General features: G+C 49.4%; 7 protein-coding genes; 4 read left to right on the forward strand and 3 right to left on the reverse strand.

Moving 5' to 3' along the window:
• Positions 1-119: 119 nt before the first annotated feature.
• FFUJ_13380 (uncharacterized protein) lies at positions 120-1,724 on the reverse strand (the record flags this gene model as incomplete). The annotated part of the gene is made up of 1 exon (XM_023576059.1): positions 120-1,724. The coding sequence occupies one exon, from the start codon at positions 1,722-1,724 to the stop codon at positions 120-122; it is 1,605 nt and encodes a 534-aa protein (XP_023429268.1).
• Positions 1,725-2,965: 1,241 nt separating this feature from the next.
• FFUJ_13381 (related to na+/k+/2cl-cotransporter) lies at positions 2,966-7,138 on the reverse strand (the record flags this gene model as incomplete). XM_023576060.1 has 4 exons in its annotated part: positions 2,966-4,743; positions 4,789-6,254; positions 6,311-6,845; positions 6,898-7,138. 4 exons carry the CDS (start codon positions 7,136-7,138, stop codon positions 2,966-2,968), a joined length of 4,020 nt encoding a protein of 1,339 aa, XP_023429269.1.
• A 2,334-nt stretch (positions 7,139-9,472) lies between these two features.
• Positions 9,473-11,826, forward strand: FFUJ_13382 (probable AVT3-involved in amino acid efflux from the vacuole; the record flags this gene model as incomplete). XM_023576061.1 has 2 exons in its annotated part: positions 9,473-11,590; positions 11,644-11,826. The coding sequence occupies 2 exons, from the start codon at positions 9,473-9,475 to the stop codon at positions 11,824-11,826; spliced, it is 2,301 nt and encodes a 766-aa protein (XP_023429270.1).
• A 506-nt stretch (positions 11,827-12,332) lies between these two features.
• On the forward strand, positions 12,333-15,158 carry FFUJ_13383 (related to cytochrome-c mitochondrial import factor CYC2; the record flags this gene model as incomplete). XM_023576063.1 has 3 exons in its annotated part: positions 12,333-12,692; positions 12,739-13,445; positions 14,099-15,158. The coding sequence occupies 3 exons, from the start codon at positions 12,333-12,335 to the stop codon at positions 15,156-15,158; spliced, it is 2,127 nt and encodes a 708-aa protein (XP_023429271.1).
• Positions 15,159-15,328: 170 nt separating this feature from the next.
• FFUJ_13384 (putative P-Type ATPase) lies at positions 15,329-19,337 on the reverse strand (the record flags this gene model as incomplete). XM_023576064.1 has 4 exons in its annotated part: positions 15,329-15,446; positions 15,495-15,904; positions 15,953-17,662; positions 17,709-19,337. The coding sequence occupies 4 exons, from the start codon at positions 19,335-19,337 to the stop codon at positions 15,329-15,331; spliced, it is 3,867 nt and encodes a 1,288-aa protein (XP_023429609.1).
• Positions 19,338-20,928: 1,591 nt separating this feature from the next.
• On the forward strand, positions 20,929-22,503 carry FFUJ_13385 (probable RUVB-like protein; the record flags this gene model as incomplete). XM_023576065.1 has 4 exons in its annotated part: positions 20,929-21,072; positions 21,126-21,893; positions 21,966-22,297; positions 22,371-22,503. The coding sequence occupies 4 exons, from the start codon at positions 20,929-20,931 to the stop codon at positions 22,501-22,503; spliced, it is 1,377 nt and encodes a 458-aa protein (XP_023429272.1).
• A 1,963-nt stretch (positions 22,504-24,466) lies between these two features.
• On the forward strand, positions 24,467-26,648 carry FFUJ_13386 (uncharacterized protein; the record flags this gene model as incomplete). XM_023576066.1 has 2 exons in its annotated part: positions 24,467-24,770; positions 24,934-26,648. The coding sequence occupies 2 exons, from the start codon at positions 24,467-24,469 to the stop codon at positions 26,646-26,648; spliced, it is 2,019 nt and encodes a 672-aa protein (XP_023429273.1).
• Positions 26,649-26,678: the final 30 nt, after the last annotated feature.

The following is a 26,678-nucleotide window of genomic DNA, read 5'->3' on the forward strand; positions in this document are numbered from 1 at the left end:
TGATTGAATTGAAAGAACGCTTGCCGCTATTTGACCAGGATATAGAAAAAAAAACCCGCTACCTGACATTTTGAATACATACAAGATACAATCTTTTACTGGCAATCTCTTACAAGGCTTTATATCCACCCAGGACCTGGATTGACAGGACTCGGAACAAAGTTGGCACCAGGCACCGGCCCATTAGTGACTTTGTCGTCGTTGAAATTTTGCTCATCAAAGTAATAATCCGCCCAATCATCTTCGTAGACATCATCCTCGGGAGTCTTGGACTTGATCATCCATGGATCATCGAATGAAGGACTATCATCTGCCTTGGCTCTTGATTCAACCTCTTCTTGAAAGCGCTTGAATACTTCAGGCGTCGAGAGGGCCGACTTTGGGGTCGGAGGAACCGAAGGACCCGTCGCCACTGTCTTGACGGTCTCAGCCGGACTGCTGCAATGCGATGTTGGCGAAGCCGGTGGTGACAGTGAATTCGCTTCGGGATCAGAGGTGAGAGAAGCAGAGGGGCGATGAAGCTTGGCGATACCGTCCAGAGACTGAGGAATCAGAGGAGGTGGACGGTTGTACTTCTTGACAGTTGGTTTGTGATGAAGCCGAGAGAAGTTGGGACTGATTTCGACCGGCGTGGCCGTGATGGAGTCATTTTCACAGCTTGAACAAGTCCCAGACGTCTCAGCGACTCCATTGTGACACACCCGACACATTGGGTCCGAAGCACTGTCTTGTCGAACATGGACTTGTGTAGAAGATGCGTGGACAGGATGGGAGTTGAGGGCATCTGCTGTTGGCTTGGAAGGCCGTCGCACAACGACTGTGTGAACAGACTGCTTGCGCTTCTGAGAATCTTGCGATGATCGACGAATAGCGACCATTTGAACTGATTGTTTTCGTCTAGGCCTTCCTGATGCCGAAGCATCGCTTGGTCGTGGTGATGAGATTGGCGAGACGCCGGGTGTAACGTGGTTGTCTACTCGTTCGAGTTTAATGGTCTTGGCTTCGCTGATGACTGCAGAAGGCGAGGGCTCTCTTGCAATATTTAAATCATCAACAACTAAGAGGCTTTTTCGAATGTCCACAGAAGGTTGGGGAACTTGCGGTGTTGCTGTTGCTGTAGACTCAATGGTGTCGATCTTTTCTAACGGGCATGGCTCCTCTTCAGCGGGTGTAAGTGGTCCAAAGGCAGACCGGAACTGTCCATTAAACGGCCCAAAAGTTAATCGCGACGGCTGCTGTGCTCGAGGATGCTCTAGTCGTGGTTGTTCTTCTGGTGCCTGTATTATTCGAGGCTGCGCGGTCTGTGGTTGAACTGTCCGAGGCTGTTCTGTTGGTGGTTGTGGTTGTGGCTGTATTATTCGAGATAGATCATGCTGAGGCGGTCTCAATGCTGAAAGCTCCTCTTGCGCCGGTTCTCGCACAGGAGATAACTGTTTCTGATGCTGAAATTCGTGTCTTCGGTGTATTTGCTCCACGAAAGAAGCCTTTCTCATATTAATAAGAGACTTTTTACACTCTTCGTCGCTGGGAATATCGGCCTCAGTGATCCTCCTCGCACGTCGGTCCGGATAGTGCAACATGGTGAAATCTTTACTGGTTGAAGGGGTTGTTTTTGCGACAGACTCCGAAGCTCTTCTAAAGCCCCGAAAACTCAGGTTTCGGGGCGAGAGCTGGTCCCGCCAGCTGCTCATCTTATCATCGTTGTTGGAAGTCCAAGAAGGCATCGTGAAGAGGTTGGCTCGGTGAAGAATGAGTAGAGTAGCCTGACTCGGAGCACAATGTCTCACAGGCCAGGAAAGAGAATTTCCCAGAAAACCTGGTTTTAGCAGATTGGATATCCCAGCCCCAGCCTCCGTTATAAGGAAATGTCTCTGGGGTCCCCCTTTTTGACAGAGCTGAGTGGTGTCAGGCTGCTTGACTGGAATGTAAGTGAGTGATAGACGGGACGGGTCCTGGGTCTTACAAGACAAGCCCCCCGTCGGAGGATATCTTCAGTGGGTATAGAGCTCTGGGGAACAGAGCGGAACTGAACTGAACTGAGGCTGGGAGACGGAATAGAGTTTCTCGTGGTAAAGAGAAATTCAAACCTTGTTAGATGGCCTAGTCATCTCTAGTATGCGCCTCTTGTTACCTTTGGCGGCTCGGAGGCTCCGATGACAACAGGTAGTGTCATTGTGCGGGGGCAACTCAACCTTTTGGCTTCTGCAGTAACTAAATAGGACACTTCAAGGCGTCAAAGGTGGTGTCAGGCACACGGCACAGGGACGGGAAAGGTACGTACGGCTTGGTACAAAGAGGAGAGTTTGTCTTCCAAGAATGCAATGCAGTTTGGGTAACACCAAAAGTGCTCCAAATCTTAACATCACCAACCACTCCCCAGAGAGAGGCCGCAAGAGAGCCCGAGCATAAAGACGCAAGCACACAATGAAAGCCGAAAATAAATTCCCCTGTCATGATTCTTTCTCAGTGACGACTGACAGAGACTGAGACTGAGAGGTGACATAGAGCCACATGGCCCATGATTCATGGCCGCAAGCCACCAAAAAAAGCGCCCATCTTATCCACTCACTACCCGATATATCCAGAACCTCAGAGACCATTCCAGTCAATCTTGCCCCTGAAATCCAAAACCTCGTGCAAGAATTCACAAAAACTATATCGACAGACTTGTTCAGCTCTTAGCTCCCACTATCTTGTCCCTCGGTTCCTGTGCCTGACATGGTCTTTGCAAGGCTGTTCCTGGCTAGTAATCATTGCCGTCATTTGTTGGTCATGACTCGGCTTACGCCATCTTTTAGAGACCTTAGACCTTCCATGTCGTCAACCAAGTGTGGTAACTGTATTTCCCTCAGTACAGTGGCCTCAATTGGGCCCTCTACATGGGTCATCCATGCTAGCTGTCAATCATGGAAATATTGCGGCTTTGTAATTGATTAATTCATTGATTGTTTGATTAAGCGATCGACTATAGGTTGACAGTTACTGTCATGTTGTTGCTAAGAACCAACAACGTTGGTGGCAGCTCGTTGCACAGAACCTCGACATCAGACAGATACTGTACAGTAGAAGCTTCATCCAAGCAAGTGCCCTCCGAAGGGATTGGCAGCGTGCTGAGAAGAACTGCAGTCTCCTTGGAATGCTGACGCATCAATTCGTTCACAATGAGATGCTGTGCCCTGCTTGGAAGCTCGTTGAAAGAGAGCTCCAATCCCTGCGGCGTGTAACCCGAATTTTGACCTTCCTCCTCTAGATGTGAACTTAATCTGTATCTTTCAAGCATTTCTGGAATTTGGTCATAGGGTTCGCCCCCTCCTTGTGTAGATCCTCGAGAATTCCGCCGCGAATGGAATCGAGAATGATGCGTTGAGTATGGCTCGCAGTCAGACTGTTCCGCGAAACTGACTTTTCTGCTCTCCTCGCCGGCCAACACTTGACCGCCAGACCAGGACCTATTCGGGAACTTTCCTAGCGACGATTGCCGCGAATAACTCGGTCGATACGGTCCGGCCTTGGGAGTCTCAGATTCGGTGCTAGAGGGCGGCGCAAAGCTTATCGTGGATCCCTCTGCTTCCGAGGCCACGATCTTTGTTTCCGGGACCGGGCGGCTGGAGAACTTCACGGCCGAGGACTGCCTGGAAAGATTGGGTCTTCCTGGCGTTGACGCGCCGCTGCGATACGGGCGTACAGTGTCTTCTCGCGTAGGGCTTGGAAGTCGCACACGACTGAAGGCTGCCGAAGGTCCTAGCGAGTCTCGCGAGACAAGAGGGGGAAACTCTGCCGTGTCAGAGTCTGTGCCGTCTCCATGCGGTCGTTGGTTCGCCTGTGTTGCTGATGACTCTGGTGCAACTTGAGAGGCTGATGCTGATGCCGACTGTGATGTTTGGACTCCACCGACGCCAGCGCCAACTCCCTTTACTGTCGCGGACGATGACATTGTACCGTACGACGTACTCGTCCCGACCGTATCTCCAACTGTGTCGGACTTGGACCTTCGGCCAAAGCTTTCCCAGAAGTCACCACGCACTCTGCCATCCTCATCGTGAGAATCTCCACTCGCCAACAATGGCTGACGAGCTGCATCACTCGGGCCGATGTTTGTTTCGTCAATCGACTCATGGCCTAGTATAGAACTGTACCCCATTTCTTCGTCATCGAGAAGTTCTGCTTGCGAGTCTTCTGCCTCGTCATCCTCATTGTCCGTTTCATCTAATGCACCGTCTGGGAGATGGTGTGTGTGAATTCCCATACTAACCCCCATCTTTGAAAGCATCCGGATAGCCGGCCGTCTTGGTAATTCGGGAACATCCGTCGTGCTAGCACGTCGGCGATCGTATATTTCCTCATGAGGGTTATACAAACCGGGCCTCCCAGATATCGTATCATATATGTGCTCCAGCTGATCCAGCTCCTGGGTAGATGTCATGTTATCTGATCGGCCTCGGAACATCTGAACATCATCCCACCATTCTTCGTTGCGGAGTGTCTCGTTGACGACGATCTCCCAATCGATATCGCTACCTATCCCATTGACGATGAGATCGTAGGTATTTAGACTGCCTGATGCCAAGCAAAATACTTTGACCTCTGCGTCAATTCTTAATTTTTCAAGAAGTGCCAGAACTCGAGCATGCTCTTCGTTAACCTCACTCTCATATTCCACAAACACCATGACCCGAAGTGTATAAACATGCTTCCAGAGTTGCACACTGTGAAGAATATGTCCGAGTTGCAAAATGAGCGTGTCTACTAATGTTAGCTTGTGCTGTCTTCACAAGAGATTGACCTTACATGTATCAAAGTTGGTGGTCAGCAAACTCTTTCCGTCAGAAGTAACCTCGGCAGACATCTGGATAGGCCACAGGTCGATGTACTTTTTGGTGTTGGTTCCGTCTTTTCTTGGTGTCTCCAGTGATTCAAAGCCACACCCCACTGCAATATTAAGTCGATATCGCAACGCAAGGTCCTCAAGTATAGTCAGATACTCTTTTGGAGACATCATATTCTCGGTGCGAATAACGTCTGTTGGTAGGATGCCCTCCATGAGTCTCGCCGACGTGTCACCCCGTCGCCTCCGAGGCCTTTCGGGAGCTTTGCCATTTGACCTAGCGGGCCGCCGCATTTGGCTGGACAAAGATACGGGAACATCAGGTATACGTAGCTTCGGGTTTGATTTCCGCAGTTCCTCCATGTTGTAAAACCCAAGCACAGCAATGTTAGGGCGCATTCCACCGAGGCCGGCTGATAGTATCAGATTGCGGATACCCCAAGTAATGGTGGGGGACATCGTTAGTTGCACAAAAGCCTTGATCTTGGAGAACTCATTGATGTATTTTGTCCAGGCATGCTGTTGAAGCCGAGCTTCATGAACCCCTGAGTTGAAGTCGTCGGTCACAATGACATGGCCAAGAATGTAAAGCGACCCCTTTTTGAGCGAGTTACAAAACTGGATCAACCTGGTCTGCCTGCGAGGGTTGTTGATAAGTAATATGATGTGCGGTCTCCAGAATTTGATGTGTTCTGGTCTCAAGCGTAGCAAATACTTCCTTACTTGATGATAGATCAGGTTTTGGCTGACATCGCCCCAGTGCTTAGGAGGGCTGAGGTAATGAATGAGGAGGAACAGCAACACAAGCACTGTAACTGCGATAGCGGCATAAGTCTCATCGATGAAGAACATAGCAAAGCCTGACAAGATGCCCGCAAGGAAGGCAGTTTGCCAGGTGAAGAACTTGAAGCTTGGCCTGAAGTTAGGGGCTGACCCGACTTTGAGAAGGAAGCAAGCTAAATTCATGACGAAGAAAGTCATCTGATATCCCATAGAGATAAAGGTAGCGATCTGGTTGAGATCGGCGAAGAGCGCTAATTGCGCAATGACATAAGTCAGAAGCAAAGCGTAAATGGGTTCGTCACCATGTTTCGTGCCCTTGCTGAAGAAGCCGAGGCCTGGAAGAAGCTTATCCCTTGCAAAAGCTTGGAACAGCTTGGAGGCACCGATCAGGCCCATGAGAGCGGAGAAGAAGGTGACTGCACATTCACCAGCGAGGATGACAGGTTGGGAGAGGTTGACGAGAGGGATGACATTGTCGTTGGCCAGGAAAGACGTGTGGGTTGTGCTAGCAGCCAGTGAAAGGATTACGACAAAGTAGATGATGAAAGTTGTCAGCATTGCCCAGAGCGTTCCATGAGGAATCGATCTGCTTGGGTCTTTTAGGTCTCCAGACATGGATGCCCCCGCAAAGATTCCTGAGGTAGCACTGTCTTGTTGTCAGTACAAGTTTATTAAACGCACACAGATTGGTAAGGGTCGTACGGAAAAAGAATGCCGAACAGATCACGAAACGTTTCAAGGCCTTTGAATTGGGGTCCACTGTGAGGAAGGAAGTTTTCGGTCAGGGTATCAAGACTAGGTCCGGTGAAATGAATCCCGAGATCCCTATCATGGAAGGGGGCCTTGAAGACAGCAGAGACCGGGATGCTGACGATGGCCAAGCTCAGGATAGCAAGCAGAGCATTGGAGGCTCTCGAGAAAGTTGCAGATCCTAGGAAACAAAGACCAGTACAAAGCAACAGGGCCGCTGTTTGGAGGCCATAGCCAGTCCAGTAACCTGAGGGGAAAGCCGCGCCGAGATTCAGTCTAACACAGTCAATAAGACCAACAACGTTCATGCTTGCGTTGAGAACCTGAGCAAGATAGAAGAGGATTCCGATGGAACCACCAAACTCTGGTCCTAGAGACCGTGAGATAAGGTAGTATGCACCACCACCTTTGACTTCTCCATTGGATGCGATGGCCGATAGAGAAAGCGTTGTCAATAAGTCAATGGAGTAAGCTGTAACTAGAAGTCCTGGAGTCTTTGTTAAGATTTATGAAAGGCCTCGTATGAGAGAGAAGCTTACCGAGGATGCCCACGAAGCCGATTTTTCCAATGATTTGACCGAATCGCAAAAACATGAGAATACTCATGATATTGAGAAAAACAGGGATGTATACGCCCGAGATGCTGCCCAACTTGTTGTGCCGTGGCTCCATGGTGACTGATACTGATCCTCGTCCGCCATGGGACTCGGCTATGTTATTTCGTTGTCGTTCTCCCCCATTGTCGACTCCCTTGATATCTGACTGTTGAGGTGTTGTCATGATGCAGTCCAGAGAGCAAGTCAGCCAGAGAGACAGACGAGGGGTCAGTAGTAGCGAGCACTGGCCCGGCCCACATGAGCAAGTATGAGACGGTGAAGAACCGCGCGGTGGAACAAAGCACAGAAGAATGAGGCTTTTGAAAGAGGGGAGAGGCCTGGGAAACAATGATGTTATGATGTATTCTATTGTTCAAGGACCACTGGGCAATTGGGTAATCGGTCGTCAATCCTATGCTTGCCAAGAGAATTCCAAGCTGAAGCCTCCCCCGTGTTGCATATTGGGTGTGTTTAGTGTGGTTGTGAGTGGATAATACAAGGGCAGTTGTTCGGCAATCCGGGCAAAAACGTCCATGTTGGTTTGGAGATCATCACCAATCAAGGACGCCACAATAGCCTCAAGGGAGGGCATTCTTGGGCCTCCATCGCAGTTACAGCAGGAAAGGTATGGAAGTTTGGAGGAACTAGACGGGTCAGCAGGGGACTACGTTGCTGCTAATGTTGGTGTTTGAGGTGGTTCCAAGGGTCCACGGGTGCTGGACATTCCCCGCTAAAACCTGCATTTCAGCGGTTAGAGGCCAGTAGAATCCAGTAGTGTTGCTCAGAGCTATATGGATCTCTCCAGGGTGATAGTCGTCTTTATGACTCTGTCTGTGGGGAGGTCGGATCATGTGCAAGAGCTGGGATGGAAGGCAGTAAAACTTGAGATTTTGATCCTAAGTGACAAAATAAACCCCAAGGAGACTCTCCTTACTTATGATAACTTACCAAAGTCTTTTCATCACTTAACTAGGGTCAAGGTCCCAAGGTTTCCTGCTCCCGGAAGCTGGCGTGGCTTGTTTATGCTGGAGCTCATACTGAACCACAAGGTGCAGCTTCGTATCGCGATAGGCGCTGTAGGTGCTACCAAATGACGTAGGCCATGCCGAAGGAAATCCACCCTGAAATTCAAGCTTCTGTCGGTGCTTTTGTTGCCGAGGTTTTGAATGCTACCTTTGTTCGCCGTTTCGCCGTAAGGCCAGAGAGAAAGACGAGACCTGATGCTAGTAAAGCACAAAAACCAAGATCAGAGATCGAGATCTCTGATGTGAGACATATAGAAGATATCTATTCACATGTCGACATGCGCCTCATTCATCTGACTCGACTCTTAAGGGTCGTGACGCCCCCACTGAGCGTGACAGCATAAACGTGCCCCAAGTGACGGGTAACGCACATCGATTATTATGGTGGGGCCGCACAGCCAAGATTGAACAGATTCGTGTAATAGGGTTGATATAATTCGAGGTCATGGTTCAGTGTTTTCAGGGACGTGGCTTCACCGTAAATATTCTGAACAGAGAACAAGTAGTATCGAAATTAGTGGCCGTGATAGGCATGTTTTGCCGCAATAAAACATGTGCGGATAAGAGATCAACGCTTGTAAACAAATCCTTCTGAAACGTTACTCATCAACGTCCCAAGGTATTTGACTCGGTCAATATTACGACCCTCGATTTGGTAGGTACATACAGTGCAACCCTAGAGATAAGGTTGCAGGCCAACGGTTGGATTTTCTTTCAAAGCATTTTACTTGCCGATATCCACTGGCTCTGGATGAGTCCATAAGTCCATACCTAGAATACTCGACGGCAAACATGGAAGTCATGATATGACATCCAGTGTAGACTCGGGATGAGTAATTAGACACTTGTCACAGCTTATATAAGCTAAATACTTGGTATTTAAATACCTTACCATATCATATGTAAGTTAATAACAATCATGTACAAGGCATCTTTCCATACACTTGTAGCTACTATTAGTATTGCTAAGTATTGACCTTTTCAACGCGTGGAGCCTATAACCAATACCTCCACTATTAGCCTAGCCTGGCTCGGCAGCTGCCCTTACTCAGTAGGTCACCAGACCCTGGAGACTGGGCTTCCCTGCGTCTGAGCTTCACCGTTCAGGGCAACTACCAGCCTGGGCATACCTAGGCAGTAGCCTGTAGTCTTAGCCTTCGCCTGTATGCTACGGCTTGGCTAAGCCCTTATCTCACGCTTCTTCTTCACTCCAACAAGAAATTCCGATACCTCTCAATTGACTCTGTCACCCGACCAAGCGTGACATATCCATATAACCTTTGTTCCCGAGACTGTTTTTGGTCATCATTCTTTGTCGTCATTCTTTTTTGTTGACTTCTTTGCTTCTTCAACTATCTTATCAATATTACTAGGCATCCCGCCAGTCATCCATCTGCCTACTGCGTCATTACCGCTGCTCGCGACTCAAAACTGCTGTCAACACCGCTCAGACTATGCGATAAGGCTTCTCACACCTTCAATCGAACTAAAGAATGGCTTCTCCTTCGAGAATCCCATCCGAACAGCCTCCCAGGTCTGCTTCGCCCTCGAGCTTCCGACCTCGATCGATTTCAGCTTCGGTCCCTCGAGCCGATTTGACAGCGCGTCTTGCTTCTCCCATCCCGTCACAACTACTTGGAACTACACCTCCCAGGGGAGGCTCGCCACGACCTGATGCAGCTCCACGTGCCGAGAATCTCGAGGATTTGTCCCAGTTGCCTGGGAGCGGGACCAGCGCTCAAGGACCTGGTGTATCTGCTCTCGCCGCTGCACTCTCCAACTCTCTAGGCCAGTCTCCTCCGCGACATGGCACTCCCGCAGCTCGCGTTGCTACTCCCCCGATTCGCTCACAGTCTCCTCTGCTCGGTGGTCGAAATTCGGGCACGCCGACCAACTATGGATCTTTCAATTCACGGTCACAAAATGCGCTGGGCACCAGTGCACCTTATGAAGATCCTGAGATTGTCAAGCGTCATCTAGTCCAACCCTCGGATGAGAATCCAGGTTCAGAAGAGTCATCGATTCAAGGTAATTCGAAGGGCAAGCAGCCAGCCGAAATCGGCGGTGCCGGACTGGGCGAGGACGAGTTTTCCAGCCTGAAGTTGCAGGGAGGTGATGTGACTCGAGGTATCTACAAGTGGACCGAACAGGCAGAAGCGAGAGCCAAATACAACCGCAGCAAGAGTTTCGATTTGGGACGGCCTGAGCCCGAGGCGGAAGTACTTGACATCAACTCGATAAAGGTGCCCGGTGGCTTCCGAAGAAACCATCTCCGTCGCAACGTCCAAAGCCCTGGTCCTCATGGTCATCCTGAGGACGGCCACGCCTCTCCTGCGCCGGGCCAGCAAAGATTATTCACCTCTAGCTTCCTCGAATTTTTGACGATTTATGGCCACTTCGCTGGTGAGGAACTGGAGGAGGATGACGAAGACTTAGGACCGAACGAGTACTTCTCATCCGGAGAAGACACAGACGAGTACAACTCCGACGACGAGCGGGAGCCTATGGAGGATAGTGCCTTGTTGACACCTTCAAGACGCAGACGCAAGCGCAAGGTCCGTGGTGGCACTGGAAACAATAGCCCCATGAACGCGGCCTTGCTGCTTCTCAAGTCCTTTGTCGGTACCGGTGTCCTCTTCCTTCCTCGAGCCTATCTCAACGGAGGTATGCTCTTTAGCAACCTGATTCTCTTTGGCGTTGCCGCTCTGAGCTACTACTGCTTTGTGCTTCTCGTACAAACACAGCTCAAGGTTGGAGGCTCTTTTGGTGATTTGGGTGGTGCACTTTACGGAAAGCATATGCGCACCCTTATTTTGGCCTCTATTGTCATCAGCCAGATTGGTTTCGTTGCTGCTTACACCGTATTCACTGCCGCCAATTTGCAGGCCTTTGTCAGGGCTGTCTCCGACTGCAAGTCCTCGATCAGTATCCAATGGCTCATTCTTATCCAGATGCTCATCTTCCTGCCATTTGCTCTTCTAAGAGATATTGGAAAGCTGGCATTTACTGCTCTAGTCGCGGATGCCTTTATTTTGATTGGCCTGGCTTACCTTCTGTACTACGATATTCTAACTCTCAACGCAAACGGTATCTCCGATATCATCATGTTCAACAAGAAGGACTGGACCTTGTTCATTGGAACTGCGATTTTCACCTTTGAAGGCATTGGTCTTATCATTCCTGTTCAGGAATCGATGAGACACCCTCAAAAGTTTCCTCGGGTTCTTCTTATCGTTATGATTATCATCACAGTCCTCTTCATTGGCATGGGTGCCATCTCTTATGCTGCCTACGGTTCTCACACAGAAACTGTTGTCTTGCTCAACTTGCCTCAGGACAACAAGATGGTCAACGGAGTTCAGTTCTTGTACTCTGTTGCCATTCTGCTTTCTACACCATTGCAGATCTTCCCTGCCATTCGTATCGCTGAAACAGAGCTTTTCACTCGAAGTGGCAAGTATAATCCTTGGGTCAAGTGGCAGAAGAACGTCTTCCGTTTCTTCGTGGTGATGCTTTGCGCTGCCATTGCTTGGCTCGGTGCCGACCATCTGGACAAGTTTGTTGCTCTCGTCGGTAACTTTGCCTGCATTCCACTTGTCTTTATCTATCCTGTAAGTCAACAATGTCGAAAGATTCGATGTGCAATACTGACTGTTTCTTCTAGCCTATGCTTCATTATAAGGCGATTGCCCGCACGAAGTTTTGGAAGGTGGCCGACATCCTGCTCTGTATCTTTGGATTCATCGCAATGGCGTACGCTACCACACTTACTGCGATGAGTTGGGCCACTGCGGAACCTAAGCATCCGGGATACTGTGACGAGAAGGGAACAATGGTTGGGTTCTGAGTCAAAGACTCATGTACAGTTGGTGTAATAGGTGTGCGAGTATGAGTTGGAGAGGTTTGGCGGCCGCAAGGCTTGCTATATCCGTGTGTCAGTTGAGGATCCATTGCATATTGTAGCTTGCATTGTGGTGTTACGTTATTGGATAGATTGTATGTAGCATTTGGAAATGGGTGATGGGAGTTGAAGGTTTTAGCCGTTTGGTTTCGAGTTTCATTACACATCGTGTAAGACAGCATATTGAACTATATTGCTTGGCAGTTATTTGATTCGTGGCTCGTGATTTGGTTGATATTATCAATTGTCTATCCATGATTCGGCTTCGACACGTGGGGGGCCGGCTCGACCGGAAAGTGGGGGATTCTACATGAATCTCGGAGACCGAGGCGAAAATGATGATGTATGTCTATCGCAAAACACCGGGCCGTGATATTCGGGTTATTGGAGGTGTCCCCAGAATAAAAGCGAGGTCTCGTTCAAGGGCCACAACTCGTCTCAAATATTTTGTCATGCCTCTCCAGCCGTCAATAAGCTTGACGAGACGCTGTCTCGTCAGCTTGTCATCAACATCCAGGCGAACTTTTGCTCAACAGACACGGCAGACTCGACCTCCGCCTCCTCCGCCCTTTCAGACCGTCGCAACATGTCCGGAGCCGACATGCGGATGCGCAGCTACTCCTGCTATGCCAGAGGATCTTCCTCTGGACCGTGAGGGGCCTCTCAAAGGCGCAATTGCTGGGTATGCAGAGCATGTACTAGTGTGTACAGGAAATGCAGATTGGCCATCGAGAATAGAGGATGATAATGGCGGCGATTGCCTCGCTGCGGATCTGAAAGAGTTATTTGGACGTGGAGGGACTTACAGCGATGTTGGTGCTCTCTTATTATATATGGATTATGTACTGATCAACATAGCCTTTTCATAATGTCTCTGTTCTCAACTCGTCGTTTCCAAGCTCTGTTTCACCACGTCCTGAGGTTCAGACCACGTCCGTATATTTAGTCCCAAGCTTCAAATACGTCCCTTTTCTACCGCGGGTATCGTTTGATAGTGTAGAAGCACTAGCAAAGGGTTTTCTCCTCCCCAAGAAGCTTCACCCTGCACATGAAGGTCTCTCACCTATACATCGGGATCGCTTGACCCGCAAAGAAGGGTACCAGGGACTTCTACCAGGCGTTCAAGATGTTCGTGATGTTTTGGTCTTGATATGTGGACATACAGGCCGTGATGCTAGATGCGGTATCATGGCGCCTGTTCTGCAAACTGAGTTCGAGGACAAGTTGGAAATGGAGGGTTTTGACGTCTTGGATGGACCCGTGCAAGTCAATCTCGGCGACAAACAAAGAATACAGGGAGAGACTGGTCGAGGCAAGACTACAGCTAGAGTTGGTTTGATCAGTCATATCGGGGGTCATAAGTTTGCTGGCAACGTCATCATTTATCTCCCTCCAGACCTGAAGATGGGCAATGAGCCTCATCCTTTGGCTGGATGTGGAATTTGGTACGGAAGAGTTGATCCAAAGAATGTGGAGGGTATCGTAAAAGAGACTATTCTGAAGGGAAATGTGGTTGCGGATATGTTTAGAGGAGGTATTGATGCTGAGCATAAGATGTTGAGGATGTAAGATATCTGTATTGATAGATGGTTAGATACCCCAAGGTCGCGAAACATGAACAAGACACTCTTCAATAGAAGTATGTAATTATAAATCATTACCACGCGCTACCTATTTACGAAATGTATTCAGTCATGACGGCTATGTATACATGTTGAGGTGATTCAAGTGATTCACGTGACCTTGATCTAGTAATTCCAGCTTCAATTTTTGGTGACCATGAACTCAAGGACCTTCTGAAGATACTGGAAAGAACGGGACCGCAAATACCAACTCGTACGTCTGAGTATATTTGCCTTATTTAGTCTGTTTTGACCTCAGGCGGTTTCATTCTGGATGCGATAGCTCAAGAAGACGACTGAAAAACTCTGTGATCAAAACTGGTGCACTCACCACCAACCAATATGATAAGAGCCACGCCAAGGATACTCATAAGTTCATCGCGATCTGTCATCCATAACCGACTAATTCTCACAAAATATGGTCATTTTCAGAGCCGTTTGTCAATAGCTAAGACGCAGTCTCCAAGAATCTTATCACGGAGCCTCTCAACTTCATCACCATCTCAGCAACACGCTTCTCAAAAACCAGACTTTTCTACATCTCTTCAATCACGGGTCTTCCCCTCTTTAATAGTGGCTGGAATAATTCTTGTCAGTGGCGGCTACTATCTTATCACGCCGCCGTCTCGACCCAACAACCTCAACGAGATAACCTTTGTTCCCTACGGCATCACAACTCGCGAGGCCATCTCACCAACCTCATTCGTCATCACCGCAGTCCCACGCACACCAAACCCTTCTCTACCATACCTGACACCTTCAGATAACCGCTGGAGCTATCCTCTCTGGTCTGTGGAGTTCAAGCAACCTGAGGTACAAATTTCTCGGCATTATACACCCCTGCCTCCACTATCTACGGAGGATCCTACAGATGGCTCGCTCCGGTTTTATATCCGGACTGTTGGCGATGGTGAAATGTCCAACTACCTAGGTCGAAGACAGGTTGGAGAAGATGTTTTCCTGCGTGGTCCACACGTTGGCTTTGAACTAGCGGAGCGATTGGGTGAGCATTCTCGTCTTGTCTTCCTTGCCGGTGGTACGGGCGTAGTGCCTGGTATACAAGCAGCGAAGGCTGTCTTGGAAGCGAGCGAAGATTCAAGCGTTGACCTCCTCTGGGCAGTGAGGAAGAGAGAAGAGGTTCAAAAAAGTGCTCCTCCTCGGCAATCATCGTGGAAGTTTTGGCAAGAAAAGAAGCCCACTCCGTTAGGCACTGAGGTTGAGAACCCTAGCCCCGTCACAAAGCGCTTACAAGACCTCAAGATGACCTATGGTGATCGTCTCAGGATACAGGTCGTTGTTGACGAAGAGGGAACTCGCTTCCAGGATAAGGATATTAGGGAAGCCATTGCAGCATCGCCTGGAACTGTCGCTTCATTCAATGCAGGTTGTCGATTCCACGATCAAGCAATGCATGTTTACGCCTCCGAATTCGCCCTCTCTGACGGGCCTGGTTGTGTGTGCAAGTCTTCCGAAGGCACTACCCCCGGGAAAAACTTGTTTATCGTCTCTGGCCCCGACGGTTTCATTGAGTACTATGCTGGGCCCAAGATATGGTTAGGTGGCCAGCAGACTCAAGGTCCGATTTCTGGTGTAGCTGGTTATCTGCAAAAACAGAACCCTCTCCTGGCAAGAGATTGGCTGGTCCTCAAGATGTAAAATCACTGTAAGGATAGTCTCATATACTGTATTATAGTTCAAAGCACTCATAAAGAGGGGTATACATCATTTATTGGGTACAAATAAAACATGGAATACTATGTAACAATGATGCCTTCTACGTGATAACCCAACGCCAACACTAGACTCCAAACCCATGACATGTTCCTCTAGTGGCTCTGAACCTTCCTATACGACGGAGGCTTCATTGTCCTCCTAATCAACTTGCCCGCGTATGGCGGGATCAATGAAACTGCACCAATGGCTAGTACACGCCAGACAAATCCCCTGAGCAGATGTTAGTACATATGACCCGGCAAATCAAGGACGACTTACCATGTTATCAAGAACTGAAGGTCAAAGTATCCACCTAAGAAAGGTATGGAGCCGATATACAAGACGAAAGTGCCGATGATACTAATGATCATAATGGGATGCCATGTAGTGATCTCAATGGCCACCATGAGAAGTTCGTTGAGCACTAGAACGGTATAACTGACAGCAACCATCTTGGGCCCATCGACTTCAGTGAGAATCTGCGACAAGCCCTGAATCATGCCGCCTTGGTAGATGGATACAAAGACCCAAACAAAGAAAGTTCTGTACGATAGAGATCGTCCAGAAGTGAGTTCCTTATAGAGCTCGGGGTAGAGGTTGGCAAGGTTCTCGTCCACATCCTTATCTAACACAAGTGACAGCACAGGGGCTGCAGTGTATACAGTAGCATAGCCGACAAGTAGCCAATCCTAGAATCGTTAGTTGTCACGAACAGAGAAAAGAGTTCCTCGGCTTACCTTGTATAGGCCCTCAGGCTCAAACTTGATAGCAATACTATACATAGTCTGGCACACAGCAATGATCAAACCACGGTGAATAACAAACTGTGCGAGCTTAGCACTTCGCTTGTAACTGTTACGGCCATGCCAGACCAATAGCTTGACCAGATGACAAAATTGCTCAATCGAAAAGTCTGCCGCCAAACTAGCCTGTCGGCCTTCCTTGCCAACAATACCAACACCAACATCAGCAGCTTGGATCATTGAGACATCGTTGCCACCATCGCCGATACAGCATACGCGCTTTTTAGTGTACTCGCGGATCAGTTTGGCAACTTCGGCCTTTTGGTTCGGCGAACAACGGCAAGCAACAACGGTGGGCAGCTGGACGGCGATGCAGATGAACTCAAGACGGAAATGTGTCAGAAAGAGAGCCAGACTTTCGCCATCTACCAGGAGACAAGCGTCTGTCTTGCTTCGGAGGAAGTCAAGATGTTCTCGGGCGTTATCCTTCTTCTTGAGCTTGGAAACTGTATAGATGTACTGACCGCGAGCCACCAGTTTGGAGCTGACAGCAACACATCTGGCTGTCTCGACCTTGTCACCAGTCAACATCCAAATCTTGATACCAGCATTGCGGAGGAGCTCTAGAGAGGGTTTTACGTCCTTCTGCAGCTTGTCCTCGACACCAGTCACGCCAATTAGTTCCAGATCATGTTCCAGGTAGTGCGAAACCACCCGCTGCATGCCAGCATCACGCCCACTGATCGAAAGCGATGCTTCTTGATAGCGAGCCGAGAACTCCTTGTACTGATCGTATGAGAGCTTCTTGCGACCAACGACCAGCGTACGTAAGCCTTCGCGCGCCATATTGGCGGTCTCCTCGTCGAGCCAATCGTTCGCTGCAACGATGGAGCTCATGACGGTATCAGCACCCTTCTGGAAGAACCAGATTTCGCCAGTAGAGAGACTCGGGTTCTTGACCTTGACGTCTTCGTGGAAGTGGACGATGATACCCATTCGTTTGCCTTCGGAAGTAAAAGGGAAAACGTCAAGGATTCGCACGCGAACCACCGGTCTCTTGCTGTTCGTGTATTCCAACACCATACTCTTGCGATCTCGGTACACAAGTCTCAGGCCGACTGATTCTGTCCACTTGACGATGGCGATTTCGTCTGGAGATGATGCTTGATATCCAGTAACCTCTTTGCCATCCTCAATGTCCACAGTAGGTGTAACATTATGGCAAAGGGCGAGTGCCAGAACTACATCTCGAACTCGCGTGCCAATCTCTCGTCTTGTACGCGTCGTGCCCATAGTTGTAGTGCTAGAGTATGTGGATGACGGAGTGATAAGCATGTTCTGGGCAGCAGCGTCTGCAGAGGGCAGGATGTAGAAGCCTTGTTTAACATACGTTGACACTTCGTCCATTGCCTCGTTGGCATAAGACACAGTACCAACGTGAATTTTCTTCATTTCCATCTCATTTTGGGTTAATGTACCAGTCTTGTCGCTGAGCAGGTATTCGATTCGGCCGAGATCTTCAGGTATAGTACTTGTTCGAACAACTGCTCCAGGCATGCCAGGATCACGTTGTATAAACCAGGAATATGCGCTCTTGCCCATGTCCAGGTTCACACGCAGGCTGATGGGGACAATAGTAGAGAACAAAACCAAAAATCGCATGATCTTGACATACCACACATTGTCTTTGGTGTTTCCGAAACCCTCGAGGGCGACAAGGATGATGGAAAGAGCCAATGTCAAGGCGCACAGGGGATTTAGTCAAAGAGTTGATCTCGTATTCAAGTAGGCCGGTCTTGGAACGTGAGGGAGCTGTCGATAGAGCAGACCGCGTCTGAGGACCTGTGTACATGATGACGGCTAGTGTCGTGGCTTGCGAGGCGATGACAGTATTGGCCCATGCTGTGTTATCTATTGACAGAGCAGCCGTGTGGGAAGCGTCAGAGTCTTGTACTGTCGCATGGTGCGCCAGTGCATCCTTTCGAGATTCTACCAGCTCAATTGTGCCCAGAAACTCGTTTACCTTCCTGTCTGGCTTTCCACCGGTGACGCGCAGACGAACAAACTCCTCCGTTGGTAGATTTTGTGTGAGTGGTGAAGCAAGTCTGAGCTTCCAATCCGTCTCACCATCCAACTGATCGGTCCTAATGAAAGTCTCCCCTCCTGGTCCGCTTTCAGTCTCTTGCTCTGGTGCCGCTTCTGCGGGTTGTTTGCCCTTTGCTTGAGGCTCTTCACCGTCGAACGCCAACAAGGTATCCTCCTCTGCTGGTTCTTCGGGAATCGGTGCAGGGGCTGGTGCCTCGGAAGTGAAGCATTTCAATATGACAACATCTGCAGGTACACGTTGACCCTTCGTAAGTTTGAGAACATCGCCAACTTTCAAGTCTTTTGACTTGCGGCTGACTTCGACAGCCCGTGAGGATGGCGGGGGTGCCTCGACGTCGTCTTCCTCCAAAATGTCTGACAAGTTCTCTCGGGCCCCCTTTGACTTCTTCCTAGAGTGTTTCTGTAACACTTCAGACTTGAGCAGTTTTCTTTGGCGTACAGGGGCTAGATTGGAGTCGGCATCCTGAAAAACCAGAATGCTGTACTCTTCTGAATTCGCTTCAGTGTCTCTTCGCCGTCTGGCAATATCATCGAAGGCCTCCTTTCCCATGGTAATACAGAGTACAAACGCCAGTGGTGCAATGTACGTTAACAGGTAGCCAATTCTCAGGGCGGGTATCGCCTGCGACAGTGCCACGAGAAGGAAGTACATGTTGAAGAAGAACGAGAATTCGTTATAGAGGGTTATAGGGAGGAATGTCAAGGCTGTGTACTTGGCATTTGAGATGATGTTGTTTGGAAATCGCACAGGTTGAGTCGATCCCACGGCCACATGTCGAGAGGAGGATGGGTCGTCGTCTTCTTGGTCATCGGCATCGCTCGGTTCTGGTTTCTTCGAGCCCGACATGAAACTAGGGAATCGTAACCGTGAAGATACTCGATCCGAGTTCATGGACTTCCGGCTTTGCGAAGGCTGGCCCCCTAGCAGTGGTTGATCATCCTCATTGTAGCCGCTTCCTTCCGACCATCGAGATGCACTGCTGTTATGTTCCCCTAATAATGTTTGAGAATGCTCATCGTTTCCGTCCCTGTCCTGGCCGAGGTCGCCATACCCGCGATTCCTCTTTCCAGCTCGCCGCACTCCACCCATGCGCAAATTTCGCAGCGCTATCCGTGATGTCTGTGGCTCGGTTGAAGGGCGCTCGCTATCCCTTGGAGCTGGAGTAGTTGATATTGGGTCGAGCTCCTGAATATCTAGATCAAGGTCGGAATCGGAGTCATTCGCGGGAGAGTCGGGTGGGTCGGAAGCTCGATATCGTGGTGAGGGCGGCATTCCTGGCTAAGCTCCTGACGATGAGGAGAAATAGAAAAGGTGCTGTGTGATAGGTGAAGAATGGAGGATGGGAGCTAGCGGTGCTGCTCAGACATGCTGCGGCGGTGATGTGAGGACGTTTACGGTTCTTTTCGTAGTCGTGCTTTTCTGGTTGTAAGACTTTCCTCCCTCGTGTTCCTTGTCGGGGAATTCGGTGATCGTCTTTGTTCTTTCGGTTGTATACTGTTGGAGGCCGTCGAATCTTTCGGAGCTCTTATCTGTATCGCATTTCAGGGTCGAAGTCGCAAAGGGATCTATGTGTTCAATGTCCGTCCGGCGAACTTGATGTTGATGAATGCTAGCAGCAATCGAATAGAGGCCGAATTGTATTTCGTTTGGGACACTTGATGTTTGTTGCGAAATGGTGACTCGTGTCTTGGCTCACAAGGGACAGATCATTTCAAGACCAGGTGCTGTATCATTTGTATAGTCGTAGCCTACGCTATTGCCAAGCGTCCTCTGGGGGGGCGTCACCTTTAAAAGTGTCCCGCTACCATTTACAGAGGCTGGTTCTTATAGATACCTCCTATACAGCTATAAGTTAGCCTCCTTCCAGGTATTTCACATGTAGCTTAGTGGGGCGTGGCGGTAGCTGTGCCTGACAGATTACGTGGAGGTGCATGCATGCTTACCCTGAACGGCCTCATGAAATCTCTCCATAGTTCGTGACTTTATGTCAACATGAGGATACGTTTGATTTCCACTACGGAGTACACTACCTATCAGGCAGACGGATAATATTAAATTATATGTCTACGTCGCAAGCATACGTACGTGCTTTGATTTATAAGTAATATAGCCATCTTACTAGATTTTGTAAGTTCAAACAGCTTCTGGGCCGTTGTTCAATTCTCTCGGACACATTGGGTATCATCATGAGAACCACCCACGCAACTCACGTGGTTATTCACGGCACTGCTCAGATGTTTGAAGGAGGAGATGGGTCATCATCAAGCTCAATAAGTTTATAATTATCATTGAAGATAGCAGTTTCGAATTAAACATCATCTTAATTACTCCATGCATTTTTTGCGAGGAGTTGTGTACCTAGTAGTTACAGATGTCTCTTGGGTACCTTGCTTTATTTTCGGTGACTTGATATTCCCCAGCTCCATCTCGTGCTATAGAAAAAACCAATTGTTATTTTCTTTTAAACATGCTAACCGTCGCACCTTATCCACAGCAAGCCGTCAAATCCTGGAATTGTGTTTCCTTCGTTGATAGGTTATGTATTTGATGAGTAGCATATACAAAACATGGTGTTATATCCAATGGGAGTGATTAGAGTGATATCGCAAACATATTAGTAGCTACAGGGTAGGCCTGAGCATGCACGTGACCGTCATAGCGCCTGAACGCGCTGGTATCAATAGAGCAGCTCGTTGGCTCAGCTTCAGTCGCAAATATTTAGAAGCTTCTGCGACAGCAAAAAACAAACCATTATCTCGATCATCACATCACGAATTGCCCCACTACACGAATCGAAGACTCGCGCTGAAAAACCCGTCATCGAAGATAATAATTGTCGGCATATTCGACACCCGCCGACACCATGGTCCAGATCAGCGAGGTGAAGGGTAACAAGCGAGACAATCGCACAGCCGCCCATACTCACATCAAGGGCTTGGGCTTGAAGCCAGATGGATATGCAGAGAAGCAAGCGGCCGGATTTGTCGGTCAAGTCGGCGCGCGTGAGGTAAGGACCGATTGAATCGAATATTGACTTATGAATACTTATTCGGTTGCTAGTCCTGCGGTGTTGTAGTGGACTTGATTCGGGCTCAGAAGATGGCTGGCCGAGGTGTGCTGTTGGCAGGAGGACCTGGAACCGGAAAGACCGCTCTCGCGCTCGCGATTAGCCAAGAATTGGGAACCAAGATTCCCTTTTGCCCCATCGTTGGCAGCGAAATCTATTCTACCGAAGTCAAGAAGACCGAGATGCTGATGGAGAACTTCCGAAGAGCTATTGGCCTCAAGGTCCGAGAGACGAAGGAGGTGTACGAAGGAGAGGTTACAGAACTCACACCCGAGGAGGCCGAGAACCCGTTAGGCGGCTACGGCAAGACCATCAGCACACTCTTGATTGGACTCAAGAGCGCAAAGGGACAGAAGAAGCTCCGCCTCGACCCAAGCATCTACGAAGCAATTCAGAAGGAGAGAGTGACGGTCGGCGACGTGATCTACATCGAAGCGAACACGGGTGCCTGCAAACGAGTTGGCCGATCAGATGCCTACGCCACGGAATTTGACCTGGAGGCGGAGGAGTACGTACCTATTCCCAAGGGTGAGGTACACAAGAAGAAGGAGATTGTGCAAGACGTTACGCTGCATGACCTCGATGTGGCCAATGCCCGTCCTCAAGGCGGCCAGGATATTATGAGCATGATGGGCCAGCTAATGAAGCCCAAGATGACGGAGATTACAGACAAACTTCGTGGAGAGATCAACAAAGTGGTCAGCAAGTACATCGACCAGGGTGTTGCTGAGCTTGTGCCAGGCGTTTTGTTTATCGATGAGGTAACACACATCCCATCCTCCTTATCATAACGGGACGGGAACTCTGACGCTAACCGATATGACGTTTGACAGGCACACATGCTCGATGTAGAGTGCTTCACCTACCTGAACAGAGCCCTGGAATCGCCCATCTCCCCCATCGTGGTCTTGGCCTCCAACCGGGGAATGTGCACCATTAGAGGCACTGACGACATTGTCGCGGCTCACGGAGTTCCTGCCGACTTCCTCACACGCTTGCTCATCATCCCCACAACGCCCTACGAGGCGGAAGAAATCAAGCGCATCGTGCGGATACGCTCATCAACCGAAGGCGTCTCAGTATCAGATGCTGCCATTGACAAAATCTCGGAACACGGTGTCCGCATCAGCCTGCGGTATTGTCTGCAGCTGTTGACCCCTGCAAGGTAAGTCACTGTGGCGAGAGGGGAGACCCTCTGGTAAAATAATCCGAGACACAGTTGCTGACTGAAGATACAGCATTCTTGCCAAGGCCAACGGTCGCTCTCAAATCGACGTTCAGGACGTCGCTGAATGTGAGGACTTGTTCCTTGATGCCCGCCGAAGTGCCGCCCTCCTCAGCAGCGAGGCCGGGCGAGGATACCTCGCGTAAAATGGAGAGGCTGCAGAACCTGAGAGTGTTGAATTTCAGTCTAAAAGGCGCTGGATGCGAGGGAAGACGTGTCATAATTACTACTTTTTAAAGGAGCTACGTGGTTGATAAGGAAAGAAAACACCTGACCTCTAGCTATTGTGTACTTGATAGGGAACCATGGAATACTACAGAGAATTGGCGTCGGGCTGGCTCAGATTGGCCATATCAAGATGTGAGAGAGAATGGCATCTGCAAATCCCTGTCTAACTTTAGCTCCCTCTAACGTAGGTGGGAGGTGTGTGCCTCCCTTCCATGTCTTGTGCGCCCATTATAATAAGCTAAATCTAGACCAAACAACAAAGTGGCACCCTCCTACAAGCTCTTTGATCATTGAGCAACCACTTCAACTTTGGCATCCAAGCCCTTGACACTGGGCCAGATGGGATTGGGTGGTGGAGAGGGAGCAATCCTGCGTTACCAGTGCCAGTGCCAGTGCCAGTCTACCTCATCTTATTTCAGCTGCCGTCTCAAGCCTTGATGGGAACCGTTGGCCCGCATAACTAAATATGGTTAGATATTCAAAGAAAGTCGCCCTTGGACGAGTTTATACATCACGTGCTACGTATTAACTTGTGCCAATTTCGGAGACGACATTGTCTTTGTTTCAGTGCCTACTACCAAACATTCCAGCCCCAGACTAAGACTAGACATAGTCCACATTCCGGCTCGACATTACACTGCATTGTCGTTGTTGGATGAGGCTGGAATCAACAAGGGGCTAGTTAGAGTCAGAATGTGCTGTGCTTGGACCAGTTTAGGATCGGTATTCACATCATAATGAGTGGACGTGCTCTGCATAGGGAGACAAAAAGATGGACCAGGGAGGAAAGGGAGAAAAGATGATATATCATGGCAGAGTCCGTGGGTTGTGGTTCCCTTTGTGAGCGTTTCTTGTTTCCCGTCCCGTTTCGTTGGGTCCTATCACATTCGCTCATATTCCCACACACTCTCCTTCTCTCACTTGTTATCAGGTTTTAACTAGTTAACAGACCCTGGTTCTCTTTCGTCCTACTTTACTAGGGACTGCACCCGACTGCGGTAAATACCTTGTTCCCTGTTCCTGGTGCCGTACACTTCCTAGTAGTTAAGTGGCTACGGAAATGCAGCTGTGACTGCCGACAGACCAGGCCATACATTGGATGTGCAGACGCAGGACCAAGCTCTAAGCCAAACCTGCAGAGAACCAGGACATGCAGGGGTATTCCCCGCTGTTTACTCTTAGCAGCCTCTGGTGCAGAACGGTTAATCTATCTTGAGCATTGGTAAAGAACACAGTGGGAGAGTTGAACTGAGTTTATCAAAGAACAAGAGGGTGTCATTGGATGACAAGGGAAAGGCCGGGAATTTAAGGTGATAAGAAAAGAAGTGAAGAAAAGGGAACTCTAGGGCATCTAATCAAAGAAACAAGAGAAAGGCAAGACAAGAGATCAAAGACGAAGGCGATAATGAGCCACGCCTAATTTCCCACTTTAGGCTCCAACGGAAAGAAAGGAAGCGAACGGAAGAAGGAAAGAGAGGAAGACAGAGACGGCATTGCAGGAGCACGCAGTTTCATTGTTCTTTGGAGGCTACTGAATGGGCTACCATTGAACACACAAAGACACAGCCCTGCACAGACAGACAGTGGCCCAACACTGCGAGAAACATCCCATCCTCTTTCAGTCGAGAAAGGGAAGAAAGAAGAGAAGAGCCTATTCCGAGGAGCGAAAAGGCCATAGTAACACACGGTCATTGATTATATCTTTACTTCCTATATCTACCTCATCAAGAAGTTGCGTCTCCTCAGCTCATCTCTCGGCCTCAATCTCAACGACACCGAGACCAGGGTACAGGGTCTACCACTTCCCGTTCGCTTGCCCGTCAGAGGAACCAAAGGAGAGGAGAGCAAGGCAGAGCAAAGCACGAGAAGATTTAAGCAAAAATGACACAGGTCATCTCTTTGGTTACGCCCTCCCAGGCTATGACCCCGGCCCACTCCCCCATGGATTCTGATGACTACGATAGGCCCCGAGCCTTTCGTGCACTCCCAGACACTCCAGACTCTCCTAGTCCTCGCACTGCTGGCTTGGGTAGAAAACGTACCACTCCCATCAACACTTCTGACGCTAGCTATGGTAGACTTGAGAGACTCAAACTGAATACGCCGAGCAGTATGGCAAGTAATGAAGCTACAAGAGATATCTGTCTCTGCACTCCGGCGCCCAAGATCCCAAGACCTCGAAATGGTGAGTCGCTTCTGTCTTTATTTCTATTTCTTTATTTATTTCTTTGTTGATATGCTATTTCGTTGGTCATGATAGTGAAGCTTGGAGTTGTGGATAGTGACAACATTTATGCACAACAATCCTCCGACATATGTTCAGCATCATAACTAACCGTTACCAATAGCTTTCATACTGTATCGCCAACATCACCAAGCACAAGTCGTCTCTCGCAACCCAAACCTGTCCAACCCTGACATCTCCAAGATCATAGGAGAACAGTGGAAGGACGAGCCCCAAGAAGTTAAAGACAACTGGAAAGCACTGGCAGACGAAGAAAAGCAACGCCATCAGCAACAGTACCCTGACTATCGCTATCAGCCACGACGTGGTAACAAGTCGCAAGGCCTCCGATCAGGATCTGTCTCCGCTGATGAATCTGGGAGATGCTTAAAGTGCAACCTCCGGTGCATTGCAACCCCTTCAACCCCCTCTACACCATACCCCACACCATCGGCAAGTGAGGGCAGAGCTCCCCCGTATCCATATACGCCAGCTTTGTGTGATCCAGAGGCAGCTCGTCGTGCAAGTTTTGGTAATCTGGCCATGAGACAGCCACCGCCATCCAAGCGTTCTCCTTATCGAGAAGCAGAGGAATACGGCCCCGAGTCACCAGAAATGAAGAGACGTCGTTACAACACTGCTGTCGGCTATCACCCGATATCATCCCCCGGAACGATGGGACGGGCACTGTCACTGGGAGCGGCTTCTCAGAGACCTTACCCTGTCACGCCTCTGCCCGAGCCGTACTTTACCAGATCAAAATCAGGCCCAATGCCTCCCCCACCTCGACCAGCAGCAGGAGGACCTTGGCCCGACCAGGAACATCGAGGCCGGCACCCTTCTTATGATGACGAGTCCCTCAGACTTCCTCCACTGCAAACTCAAACTGCCATGTCTCCCACGAATGCGCAAGAGGTTGATATTCGACAGCTCCAGACTCCAGTCACGGGGCTTGGAATATCAAATGCTCGAGACCCTCAAGCTAGAAGCGTGGAGGCCATGGTCATGTCTATTCCGTTCACGCGAAAGCTGTCTGTGCTTTCTAAGATAAATCACACTCCGATCAGCTCTCTAGGTTCTGGAACTTTAGCTCTTGAGAAAGTCGAGAATAGGGGGGCTGTCATTGCCGTAGAGGGACCGAAGCCAAGAATATTGAAACAAGTTGGCTTGCTGGTTGAGCGAGCGCTTTCGACCTCCAGCGAAATCGCGCTCAAGACCTGGGGACAGATAACGGAAGACGAGGCCAAAAGCAATCAAACTGGCTCCCAGGATAACGAAGAACCTTCAGAGTCGAACCACAGCCTTGTGTCATGTTTTGAAACGATGATTCAATGGCACCAGAAGTCAAGAGAGATGGTAAAACACATCACCAGCCAACCCGAATCGTTACGTGGCTCACAGCGGGAGAGGGACTCAGATTCACCAATTTCGCGACGTGGTTCAGTTGAAGAGGACAATGCCTCCGGATCATCACGGGATGACAACGGTAGTTCAAAGATACCGGTTGCCCTTATTAAGGAAGGATTCAGCCTCACTCTCTCGGACTCGTTCGCCTGTACGATACCCATCGCGGACGCCTATGCACCGATCGACCATTGGCAGTGGATGGCCACCCTCTGGCGCGGTACCATCAATCCCGACCTTGTTGTCTACGTGAAACCAAGTCTAGAGGACGAGATCGCGAAGTGCGGAACGGTCGATTCATACAAGGGGCTCATGGTTGTCCGTGTTGCGGTGGGTAAAGACTTGGATGATGCAACTGAACGACGAATTGTTTTTGAAGTCATTGAATGGGTACGGGGAGGGAGCTTCAGAGAGAAACTCGACAAGGCACGTTGAGATGACCGAAACACGATAATTCTTTTTTGG

Source organism: Fusarium fujikuroi, chromosome FFUJ_chr04 (genome assembly GCF_900079805.1).
Source record: "Fusarium fujikuroi IMI 58289 draft genome, chromosome FFUJ_chr04".
Taxonomy (NCBI): Eukaryota; Fungi; Ascomycota; class Sordariomycetes; order Hypocreales; family Nectriaceae; genus Fusarium; species Fusarium fujikuroi.